This window comes from Schistocerca serialis, chromosome 3, assembly GCF_023864345.2.
Source record: "Schistocerca serialis cubense isolate TAMUIC-IGC-003099 chromosome 3, iqSchSeri2.2, whole genome shotgun sequence".
Taxonomy (NCBI): Eukaryota; Metazoa; Arthropoda; class Insecta; order Orthoptera; family Acrididae; genus Schistocerca; species Schistocerca serialis.
Window position 1 is genome coordinate 479135737 of NC_064640.1, and position 13037 is coordinate 479148773.

The window sequence follows — 13037 nt, forward strand, 5'->3', positions numbered from 1 at the left end:
GTCGGCGGTGCAGACAAGCCAGTCCATTCGCCGAATATCATCTCATTCCTAGAGCTCTTCCACCAGCGCTGTTCGTTGCAGTCGCCCACCGTTATCCATAAAATTGAAGTCACGGCCGAATACACCTCTGAAAAGTTGCACGTAGAAGTGGACTGCAGTTTCACACTACCGTTGACCAGTGATTATGTCGAGTTCAAAGATTTGGAGACCAGTACGCTAGTGCAACATTATGCTTCCCCACACCATAATACCTAGCCCGCCAAAACAATGTACAAGAAACAATGTAGAATAGGCGTACTCACCCCCATATCTTTGAACACGGTACATTTACTGGTAACCGATCTTGTGACACTCTAATCCTTAAGCATGTGCGTCGTTTCAGCGATGAATTCGACACTGACTTCATTTTTATAGATGACAAATCGTGACAGCTTAGAACAGCGCAGTTGAAAAGTGTTCTTTGGACTCTGAGGATAATCGACCAATGGACTGGCCTGCCAGTTCATGGATCTTAAGTCGCATCGAGCACGTGTGGGATGAATTGGAGAGACGTATTACAGCACTTTCACATGTAAAAAAGACCGTCCAGCAGGAGTCAACCGCACTTATGCGGGAATGGAATTCCCTATCAAAATAACTCCTTACTAACGTGGTGGCCGGCATGAAAGCGCGCTGCAAAGCGTACACTGCCGTCATGGTGATCACACGCCGCATTAAGATCCATGTTCGCCCTATTGTAACGTCAATAACACCACCAGAAATCGCTGTGACTTCAGAGCAATTATTGTCTTCTAATAAATATGTCATTTCTTTTGGTGACATTGTGCAGCTCTTACATTTATCTTCCGTTCTATACTGTAGCAATTCTTTCAACATAAGGTCCAAGTTCCATCGAGCTATGTTACTACACACATCATACGAAAGTTACTTTCGTCCTTACGTTTGGAACACCAGAGTATGAACAGTAATTATGCTGTATTATGTTCGTCTACTCTATGATTATTTCATGTTTGATTGCGAGGGTTAATTGCCACGTAATGATGACTTAATTAGTATGTCAAGATAATATCTTTGTTTTTTCTTTTAGACATATTAGTCGAAAACCGCTGATGATGATCACAAATGCCGAAGTCTGACTCATTCCATAAGGAAATGGCACTAGAGAAATCACTGCAGTGTTTCCATGTATGAGTATGAAATATCTCTACCACATCAACGAAACGCTCTACATGACAGAATAAAAAAGTGACAGTCCATCCTCGTCCTCACAAAACCAGTTCTAAAAGACGGGAGTTGCTGTGAGAAGAGAAATCCCGTTGTCTTGGAACACTGCACCAACTCTGGGCAACAAACATTGTACTATGGAATATACCTGATCAGCCAAAATGATCACATAATCCTTCGTAGGATAGCGACCTTGCAGAGTAGCCATGGAAGGCCTTGGAAACCACTATAAGCCTGCCCAAATCGTAACGAACTCCCTCCGTGTTTCACTCTTTGGACATAAACTCGGCCTCAAGTTGAAAACAATGTGAAATAAGACTCGTCCGACCAAAGGACTTTGCAACACATTTCACAGACGATATTTACATAAGACGCCGAGTATATTTAATTAATTGTTGTTCAGACAGAGAGAGTGGGGAGGAGAAGCTGGACGGGGGATGGACAGACAGAATGGAGTGAAGGAGGTGGACTGAGAGAGGGTGGAGGAAGAGATGAACAAACGGGGTCGAGGAGGAAACGGACAGAGAAAGGGAAGAGGAACGGACAGAGCAGGGCGTGAGATGATGGAAAGAGACAGGTTCTACAAGGAGAAGAACTGTGAGAGGGATGAGGAGGAGATGGTCAAAAGGACAGGGAGAAGGAAATGGACAGAGAAAAGGAAGAGGAGATCAACCGAGAGCGGAGGACGGAGGAGATAGAAAGAGAGAGAGGGAGGAAGAGATGAGCAGAGAAAGGGGACAGAGAGAGGGGGGAGGCAGAGATTGACAAAGGGGGAATGGTGGATATAGAGAGTGGGAGTGGAGAATTTGGACAGAGAGAGGCGGAACATTGAGAAAGGCAGAGAGATAGACGGAGGAGACAGAGAGAAAGAGAGAGGGAAGGAGGAGATGCTTGAACAGCACTGGAATAAATACATATCCGAGTAACACCGAGTACTTAGCTGTTTATATACAAAGAGATAATGAGCTACACTGCGGAACAGAATTAAAGGATCACTTTTTCGCAAACATGTAATTATCTCACAGTACGACGAGTAAGTTCGAAATGTGCCTCAAAGTGCGTTCCACTTGCATCTGTAATGGCACAAAAGCGTGGCGCCTGTGAGCTGAACTTTGGGCTCAACGACGCTTCAAACAGGAAAGTGTTGACTCGAAGGCAATTCTTAGTAGTTCATATGAGGTGTGAAGTGGGTTAATGATGTCACACTGGCCCCAAATTTCAATACAAGTCAGCCGAACGTCGCCGAGAACTTGGTACACGATGAGAAGGTCGTCGCACCAACTCTTGCCTACATTTTACCCTTTCTTTTGACGTCTCTCTGACGGAAGTTGTAACAGTGACGCCCAGCGCTGAAATCACGTGGTTTTCTTATGTGTGATGCATCGCCTCAGAATCGACACGGAATGGCCTAAGGAGGTAGCATAGAGGACGTCAATGAAGCCACCACTTTCCGTGGGTCGTCGATACCCACACATTTTGCGATCTAAAACGAGAGTGCGTGGTGGGATGAGCAAGATGAAGGTTTTCTTGAAACTATTGACAGTGCTGACTCCGTCGGATGCTTTAACCATTCCCTAAGGACATTAGTGGAGGCATCCCTATTAAACGTGATCTGACCCCTTTGAAGGGCAGAGGAAGCGCCATTTTGCTGTCGTGTACAGATTAGAACCACTAGGGAACGTTCAAAGCCACTCGACAGAATTTGAACGTGATCCGTGCCAGGAAAGGGGCACTTACGCATTTTCAGCCCTACTTTTTCGCGCGCTCTAATTGCTTGACCCTCCCCAGGAAGGGGCAGGGGGGGGGGGGGGTGAAACATAAAGATGTGCATGGATAAAACGGCAAAGGGTCCCTCTGAGACGTCCCCTTCCGCAACAGCCTGGGTACCACCCACGCACCTAGCTGATCACGTTACAAATGTACCTGTCTGAAACTTCAAATACATTAAACCTCGTGGTTGCTCCAGCTTCTGAGGGCTCTGCAACCCTTTCGACGTCTCTTACGCCTTGGTTGCTTTCCTTCATGTGCTTGAGCAGCCACAAGTTCCAGACTGGTACTTTTGTTACGTGCTCTGCTATGGTGCGTGGTTGGTACGCAGGGTAATGCCGAAGTGGGAGTTCTCAGAGGGAACGTTTTCCATTTTATTCAAGCATATCTTAACGTTGAAACTTCGTGACCATATTACAGAAGGGGCAAAAAAGGAGGGATGAAAATGCAAGCCTTTTCTGTGACAGATAACGATCAGATTTGATCGAATGGTCTTGAACGGCCTCTAGTGGTTCCAAATTGTACACGCGAGCAAAAATTGCTGTCGCGCTGCTCTACAAAGTTATCATAACCCGTTTAATTTGGATGCGACCCTTAAATGATGTTCGAGTAGAATTGAAATGTCCAAGGGAGACAGCAGTGTCAAAGGTTGTCAAGGCGGTCTTCATGTTGCTCATCGCACCATATGTTTGGGTATCATCGCCCCAGGAAAAGTGGTAGTTTCATTGACGCGCCTTATACCAACCCCTGAGGCTTTCTCGGGCCGATTTTCAGCGGCGTAGTGTCTGGAATGTATTCATTAGTCACTCATAACGAAACCACATGATTTTAAAGCTTGGCGTCTCTGTTTCAACCTCCAACGCAATGGCATCAAAATAAGTGCTGAAATGTGTGTAAGAGGGTCTATAATGACCTTCCCATCGTGTGACAAGTCCACACTAGCGTTGGGTAGAATTGTGGTGACATTTGGTGCTTATGTGACATCATTACACTACCTTAAATATCACATGAACTTCTGGACTGTGGCCTTTGTGTCGATACTTTGCTGTTTTAAGCGTCGTCGAGCCCAAGTGTCACTTCGGCGGACGCAATGCTTTTGGCTATTAGAGCGAAAAGTGGTGCCCACATTTGAGGCTAATTTCAAACTTAAAGGTCGTAAACTGGAGCAGGTACTGGTTACGAAAAAGTGGACCTTTAATTGCGTAGTGTATTTCATTTCCTCTCTTGATAGATAAACAGCTAAGTACTCAGTGTTTCGCGTGCATACAATTATTCCAATTCTATTAGCATACCTCCTCGTTCCCTCTCTGTCCATCCCCGCCACCTTCCTCTCTGTACACCTTGTTCCCTCTCTCTCTATCCACATCCTTCACTCCCTCCCTCCATCTCCACCTGTCGCCCCTCTCTCTGTCTGTCCCCTCCTCCCCCTCTCTCTGTCTCTCTCCTCCTCCCCCTCTCTTTCCGTCTCCTCTGTCCCTCTCCCTCTGTCCATCTCCTCTTCCCATTCTCTGTTCATTTCCTCCTCCCTGTCCCTCTGTTCATCTCCTAACTCACCCTGTGTTGTTCCATCTCCTCCTCTCGCTTTTCTCTATCCATTACCTCCACTTTCCTTCCTCTGTCCGCCGGCCGGTGTGGCTGAGCGGTTCTAGGCGCTTCAGTCTGGAACCGCGCGACCGTTACCGTCGCAGGTTCGAATCCTGCCTCGGGCATGTATGTGTGTGATGTCCTTTGGTTAGTTAGGTTTAACTGGTTCTAAGTTCTAGGGGACTGAAGACTTCAGCAGTTAAGTCCCATAGTGCTCAGACCCATTTAAACCTTCCTCTGTCCATCTCCTATGCCCATATCTCTGTATCTAGCCTCTTATCCTCATATCTGTGTCCATATCCACAATCTCCCCTTTCTGACTTAATAGCAACTTTTACGTACACTCTGAGGCATATGTACATGCGGTCTGTGAAATGTGTTCAAGAACTGGGTCAAATGGCTCTCAGCACTATGGGACTTAACATCTGAGGTCATCAGTCCCCTAGAACTTACAACTACTTAAACCTAACTAACCTAAGGACATCACACACATCTACGCCCGAGGCATGATTCGAACCTGCGACCGTAGCAGTCGCGCAGTTCCGGACTGATGCGCCTGGAACCGCTCGGTCACCTCGGCCGGCGTCAAATGTGTTCCAAAGTCCTTTGGTCGGATGTGTCTTGTGTCATACTGTATCCACCTTCTGGTCAAGTTAATGTCTCAAGAGTGATATAAGACGAGAGTTCGGTTACTTTTTGAGCAGACTTATAGTGGTTTCGATTTCCTCCTACAGTTACTCCGTAACGTCGCTCAACTAGCAAGGACCAGGTCCATTCCGTAGTATAATTTATGTTGCACAACGTTGATGCCGTGTTCCAAAACGAGAGGGTCTTGGTTTTTGCAACACCTCCCGTCGTCGGCAACTAGTTCATTGACCCCGAGGTTGAAATGTTGCTTTAATTCCGTCACGCGGCGTATTTCGTTGATGTGGTAGAGACATTTCATACTCATACATGGACACAAAGCAATGGTTTCTCTACAGCCACTTCCTTGTGACATGAGTCAGATTTAGATATTTGAGATCATCATCAGTGGTTTTCGACTAATATGTCTAAAAGAATAAATAAAGATATTTTCTTGATGTACTACTTACGTCATCATCACGTGGTAATTATAGCTCGTAACCAAACCCGAAATAACCATAGAGGAGAAAAATATTATATAATGTAATTACTGTTATACACTGGTGTTCCAAACGTAAGGATGAAAGTAATTTCCGAATGACGTGCCTCTCCTGAGTAGTATATCTTGACTTGGGCGTTATTAAGAACCAGTTGCTACAATATGGAATGGAAGGCAAATGAATGAGTTACACTTTGTTACCAACAGAAATGACACATTTGTAAAACGACAATAATTACTCTGAAGTCACAGCGATTTATGATGATCCTCTGGACTGCTCAGGGGCTGGGTGTTGTGTTGTCTTCATTATCATCATCTCATTCCCATTGACACGCAAGTCGCCGAAATGGCATCATCTCAAAAGACTTCCACCAGGCGGCCGTTCTACCCGACGGGAGGCCCTAGCCACACGAAATTTCAGTTCATTTCATCACAAATCCCTGTGACTTCAGTGGAATTATTGTCTTTGAATGAAAGTGTAATTTCTGTTAGTTACATTATATAATTCTTTCAGTTACCTGCTGTACTATACTGTAGCTGTAGTGTTTATGTATGGTCCATGTTTCATCGAGCAGCGTCACTTAGCAGTCGCATATCATATGGAAGTTCCTTTCGAACTAGTGTTTTGTGCAACACTGTATATAAACACTCCATGTATCTGCACTTTATGGAGCACAAGCTCGGAATTGGACGGCCGGGGTAAAAAAATCGACCATGTCCATTTCAAAGGATCCATCCAGAAATTTGTCTTGAGTGGTTTAGGGAAACCATCGACAACCTTAATATTGATGGTCGGTGTTGCAAATTCGATTCAGTATCCAACCACTGACTACATTTTTCCGTTTATACCTCACCGTCCAATGTGAAGAAAAACAGTACTAGCATTATCAATATGTCACTCCATCCATCAATACGTCACTGCAGTCTCAAAAAGATGTTGGTCGAATGAGTAATTCAACGGGTGTGGGGAGTAAACTGTAGTACTGTGTACCCTTAGATGTGACTATGGTTAGTGGTTACCGACGTTTTGAAGTAGGTTATTTGGCAACAAATCTATAATGTGTACAGTATTCTTCATTAATTCGTTCTAGATGAGCACGATGCGTTACACCGATCGATTTTAAGTAGTCTCCGTGGAAGATAAAAGGGACGTACTCATAAAAAAGAGCACTCCAAGAAAGAAAAATCGACGCACCACGAATAAATTATCCGAATGTGCCGGAAATCAGTAGGTATGATGTACATGTAAAGACAAGCAAATGACTACAGCTCCTGAAATTTGGGTGGTTTATTCGAGAGAAAGGATTTCACCAATTCAACTAGTCAAAAAATGTTCAAATGTGTGTGAAATATTATGGAACTTAACTGCTATGGTCATCAGTTCTTAAGCCTACACACTACTTAACCTAAATTATCCTAAGGACAAACACACACGCCCATGCCTGAGGGAGGACTCGAACCTCCGCCGGGTTCAATTAGTCAATAACACGTTGGCCCACCTCTCGTCTTTAGGCAAGCAGTTATTCGGCTTGGTATTGATTGATAGATCTGTTCCATGTCTTCCTCAGTGATACCGTGCCAAATTATGTCTAGCTGGTGCGTTAGATGGACAAAATCTCGAGATGGTTGAACGGCCCTGCCCATCATGCTCCAAACGACCTTAAATCGGGGCAGATCCGGCTTTCTAGTTGGCTAAGGTAGGGTTAGACAAGCACGAAGGCAAGCAGCAGGAACTCTTCCCAAACATTATGTTGCTGAATTGTGAGCCCAGGATGGCTTACCATGAAGGGTAAAAAACGGGGCGTAGAATATCGTGGACGTACCACTTTGACGTAAGGGTGCCGCAGATGACAAACAAAAGGGTCTAGCTATGAAACAAAAGGGCACACCTGGTTGTCGGGCCGTATGGCGGGCGATAGTGATCCTGGTATCCCACCGCTGCCCGAGGCGTCTCCACACACGTCTTTGGTCTGAAATCTAATTGGCTGGAGTAGAAATGTCTTCAGTGACGAGTCCCACTTCGATCTGAGCCCCTGTGACCAGCGAAGACGTGTCAAGAGACGCTCTGGACAGTGGTGGGTTACCAGCCTGACTGTCGCCCGTCATATGACCGGGCAACCAGGAGTAATTGTATGGGGTACCATTCCATTTCATAGCAGGATGCCTTTGGTTGTCATCCGCAGCACCCTTACTGCACAGCGGTAGATCGGCGATATTCTACATCCCGTTTCATTGCTCGTCATGGGAAGCCATCCTTGCGTTCCATTTCAGCAAGATAATGCGCGCTCGCCCACGGTGAGACTTTCTACAGCTCGTCTTCGTACTTGGCAAACCCTGTCTTGGCCAGAAGGGTCGCCGAAACTTTCCTCTATTGAAAACGTTCGGAGGGATATGGACATGGCCCTAACTAGCTCGGGATTTTGACGATTTAACATGCCAATTGGAAAGAAGGACATCCAACAACTTTGTCAATCAGTACAAAGTCGCTTAACTGCTTGTATAAGGGCCAGAGGAGGAACAAAACGTTACTGAATTGCTCAATTTGTGAATCCTTTTCACTTGAATAAATCATCCAATTTTTATGAAATTGTAATAATTTGTTTGTCTTTAGATATAAATCAAATCACCCGATATCTGTCCCATTTGTATAATTCCTTCGGGGTCTATGATCTTTTCTTGTTTTAGAGTGTATTTTTAAAGTAAAATAGCACGTTTTATGCAGTTACTTGCAGAAAGTTTTATATTTCGGCACGTAGCATTGTAGACGTTCGACAATCTAAGATTGTTACAAACATGGCCACGCCTTCTTTTCCGCATGGACTGGACCAAATCAGATTTATCTCCAGTGATCCATGCCAGTGCGCAAGGCCTGTTTCTAAAACTGTCTATACAATTCTTTTTGTTGTTGTTTTTGGGGCGTACCGGTGGTTATCAGCGCACTTACAAATATTAAAAGGAACGAATATGGTTAAAAGGGCTGAAAACGTTGGTGCACTCACTCACTCATTATATATACGGATGTCGTTTTGCAGCAGTATACTGGGAACGCTCATATGTTACTCTAAATCCCTCTTACCGAAATGTGTGATAAGAATGTAGATAAGACGTTCTTTACTTCATTCTTACATGCACTGAAGTCGGAGGACGCTAGAACAAATAAATAGCAGGGTCGGCATTGTCTTATGAAACTGCTGAATTTTGCAGCTAATAATTTTTGTTGGAAAGACCTACTTTAGGGATGAATCTTGTCTTCTTTACCGGTAATAATATGAGAATTGGTGGATTGTATCTGGCGTAGGTTCTGTGGGCGTAAATATGACGTGCCTCGCGGAGAAACTTAAAGCTACGACTACAGCACAGACGCGAAAGGTCAGAGCGGCATTCGCTGGCTCGTCTCTCTTTAAGGTTGCTTGCCTCTCAGCAACCCGCCGCTTCTAAGAAACGCGGGGGCGTTCATTAAGAGCAACCGCCATGTGCCAATATATCTGCAGCGGCTACTGTCTAGCGCGCAACAATCGCCGTACGTTATAAACACTAGGATTATCTAGAGATTCTCTCCACTCCCAGCGGCACGTATACAGCAGTTTCGAATTTTTCGTCGTATCTCACACTGCAAAGTCTGAAGTCTATTCCTAGGAATGTATTTCTTTGTTTCCATTTAATCCAAACGAGTTGACGCAACTGAAAAGTTCATTCACTAAAGTCAGAGTAAATGCTCAATTTACGTAAAATATTAGTTAAGAATTTCTTAATTATTTTTATGTTGGTCGTGGGCTGAGGAATGAGTATCAGTGTGGTTACGCCGTCAAAATTTTACGGTCTCTTCGGTAGCAGAAATATACTGCTCTCTTGGTAATGAATGAAAGAATAACTAACATGACAATACTGAAGCAAAAAAAATATACTGATCCTTTGATAGTGAACGAAAGGATAACTAACATGACAATACTGAGGAGAAAAGAAAATGTTGCTGCAAGATATCTGCTTTATCGTAAGGAACAACAGCAAACAGAAGAAGTTACTCATTCCTTCGTACAGACCACATAGTTCCCTTATCGAATAAAATAATGATGCTAAGGGACACATGCTCGACTGTAATACTCTATTACCGTCCGTCAAATACTCTGATTTGAACAGAACTATTAGTTTGATTACAAGATAGGAAGCACAATGCAAAGCGTCTTACAGTGTTTTAATTTACAGTAGAGTACGACATTATCTCGACAAATCAAGACGCACTACATTGTAGAACCAGAATTATGTAGTAAAAATATGAAAACGACAATATTGGCCTCCGAAGCTCGTAAAAACGTGAAACTTACCCGCTGTCAGCGAATTTGGTGGGTGACGTTGGCGTAGCTGCTTTTGTTGGGTGCACGACCTGGCTCCAAGCCTTCCACACGTCGAACTGCCCAAGACAAGTGCAGTGCCACAGCTGGCAACAGAACCACATGTCTGGCGCGCCTTGCTCTACTCGGCCATGTGTAAGCCTGTGCCTCCGACCTAAGCCACTGCGCCTCCACTTCCCCTGCGGCGCCGCGCCTAGCGCGCCCCCACCACGCCGCCATCCCCTCCACCACCACAGAGGGCTTGCTGAATGAAGCTCGAGCTGCGTGACGTCAGCGACCAATCAATGTTTCTGCCCACGCTGGCGCAATGTTTCTTGGGACTGGGCCAATTTCTGCACCCTTAGGCACGCCACTACAACGCGAAAAGTGCCGGGAAATGGCTGGTTTCATGCTGTATTGCCTGTTTCTCATTAACCGACAGAGACACGAGTCTGATTTATAGAAAACGCCACGTAAATGAAAGAAAAACACTGCCCTCGTCAGACTGGTTAACGTGAATGGGTGTAAATCTATACACGATGTGTACCAATAAGAAATATAACGGCGTTATTAATTATACTATGAATTCAGTTTAACGTCGACACTTATTTTATGAAAAACAGTACTGTGTAATATTTCAGTTCATAGACTGCAGAGAAATGGGAGAATATACAGAAAAAGGTATACATACGCCTAAGGCAACCACAATATTTCTCTGATTGGCACAGTAAGTTATCCATATCATTACAAATTATAAAAATAGATGTATGTATCTATGTATGTTCCACATCTCCTCCTAAACCACTGGACCCATTTAAAGCAATCTTGGTACGCATATCACTTACTGTCTCGAAAGAGTCACTGACAGGGTAATAACCACCTGTCAATGAAAGGAGTGGGGGTGGGATATGAAAAAGTAGTATGACCTATAACACGTGGAAACCTATAAATTACTCATCCAGAATTTGAGATTGGAACACTTACAGACTTGCAACAAACTTTACACATTATTTCAAACTTTTACGAAGCTTTTTCTCACTGACGACCCCCACAAAATGATGAAAGGAAAAAAGTTTATCGCTTACTACTTTTTCGCTGTTCATGGAATAAAAGTGCCGCATGAAGTATGAGGTTTTAATTTATTACTTCTTTCCTGATAATAGTTTTCATGAAACATTTTACAGTCAGCATTTACATATGCCACTGAATGAACCAGAAAAACTACATCACTCTACGCCACTTAGTTCAGGAGATACGTCGTCATAAACACCGAAATACATGAAAAACTACCGTATCATGCAAGATATTTAAATTTGTTGCCTCATTCCTACTAACTCTATTCACTACACTTTTCGCAGGCAGTAGCCACATATAACACTAGCTGTATATGCAAATTTATGTCATTGTACGTCGCATAGTTCAGGAGATACGACTTCATAAACATTGAGCTGCCTGAAAAGGAAACTGCAGGGTGACATTCGCTACGCATTGAGATGAAGTATGCTGTGAAAATATGCGTGAAATATGTTAAATATGTGTGAAACATATTTGAAACGTGCGTATCCGGGCAAAGCCACGGGAAACAAGCTTATCCTTAATCGCTGGAACCATTTCAATAAAATTTGGTGCCCATATGAGACACATCTACATCTACATCTATACCCTGCAAGCCACCTGACGGATTGTGGCGGAGGGTACCTTCAGTACCTCTATCGGTTCTCCCTTCTATACCATTCCCGTATTGTTCGTGGAAAGAAAAATTGTCGGTATGAATCTGTGTGAGCTCTAATCCCTCTGATTTTATCCTCATGGTCTCTTCGCGAAATATACGTAGGAGGGAGCAATATACTGCTTGACTCCTCGGTGAAGGTATCTTCTCGAAACTTAAACAAAAGCCCGTACCGAGCTACTGAGCGTCTCTCTTGCAGAGTCTTCCACAGGAGTTTATCTATCATGTCCGTAACGCTTTCGCGTTACTAAACGATCCTGTAACGAAGCGCGCTGCTCTCTGTTGGATCTTCGCTATCTCTTCTATCAACCCTATCCGGTACGATCCCACACCGGAGAGCAGTATTCAAGCACTGGGCGAACAAGCGTACTGTAACCTACTTCCTTTGTTTTCGGACTGCATTTCCCTAGGATTCTTCGAATGAATCTCAGTCTGATATCTGCTTTACTGACGATTAATTTTATATGGTCATTCCATTTTAAATCACTCCTAATGACTACTCCTAGATAATTTTTGGAATTAACTACTTCCAGTTGCTGACCTGCTATATTGTAGCTAAATGATAAAGGATCTTTCTTTCCATGTATTCGCAGCACATTAGACTTGTCTACATTGAGATTCAATTGCCATTCCCTGCACCATGCGTAATTCATTGCAGATCCTCCTGCATTTCAGTACAATTTTTCCTTGTTACAGCCTTTCGATGTACTACAACATCATCCGCAAAAAGCCTCAGTGAACTTCCGACTTTATCCACACGGTCATTTATATATATTGTGAATAGCAACGGTGCTACGACAATCCCCTGCGGCACACCTGAAATCACTCTTACTTCGGAAGACTTCTTTCCATTGAGAATGACATGCTGCGTTCTGTTATCTAGGAACTCTTCAATCCAATCACACAAATGGTCTGATACTCCATATGCTCTTACTTTGTTCATTAAACGACTGTGGGGAACTGTATCAAACGCCCTGCGGAAGTCAAGAAACACGGCATCTACCTAGGAACCCGTGTCTATGGCCCTCTGAGTCTTGTGGACGAATAGCGCGAGCTGGGATTCACACGATCGTCTTTTTCGAAACCCATGCTGATTCCTACAGAGTAGATTTTTAGTCTCCAGAAAAGTCATTATACTCGAACATAATACGTGTTCCAAATTTCTACAACTGATCGACGTTAGAGATATAGGTCTATAGTTCTGCACGTGTGTTGGGCGTCCCTTCTAGAAAACGGGGATGACCTGTGCCCTTTTCCAATCTTTTGGAACGCTACGCTCTTC

General features: G+C 44.0%; 1 protein-coding gene across 1 annotated transcript in view; it reads right to left on the minus strand.

Annotated features, from left to right (window-relative positions):
- Positions 1 to 10151, minus strand: part of LOC126470939 (uncharacterized) — a 150185-nt gene extending 140034 nt beyond the window's left edge. Inside the window, exon 1 of the mRNA XM_050098990.1 lies at positions 10021 to 10151. Coding sequence (XP_049954947.1) covers positions 10021 to 10151 — 131 coding nt within the window. The remainder of the gene's footprint in view (positions 1 to 10020) is intronic.
- Between the last annotated feature and the right edge of the window lie 2886 nt (positions 10152 to 13037).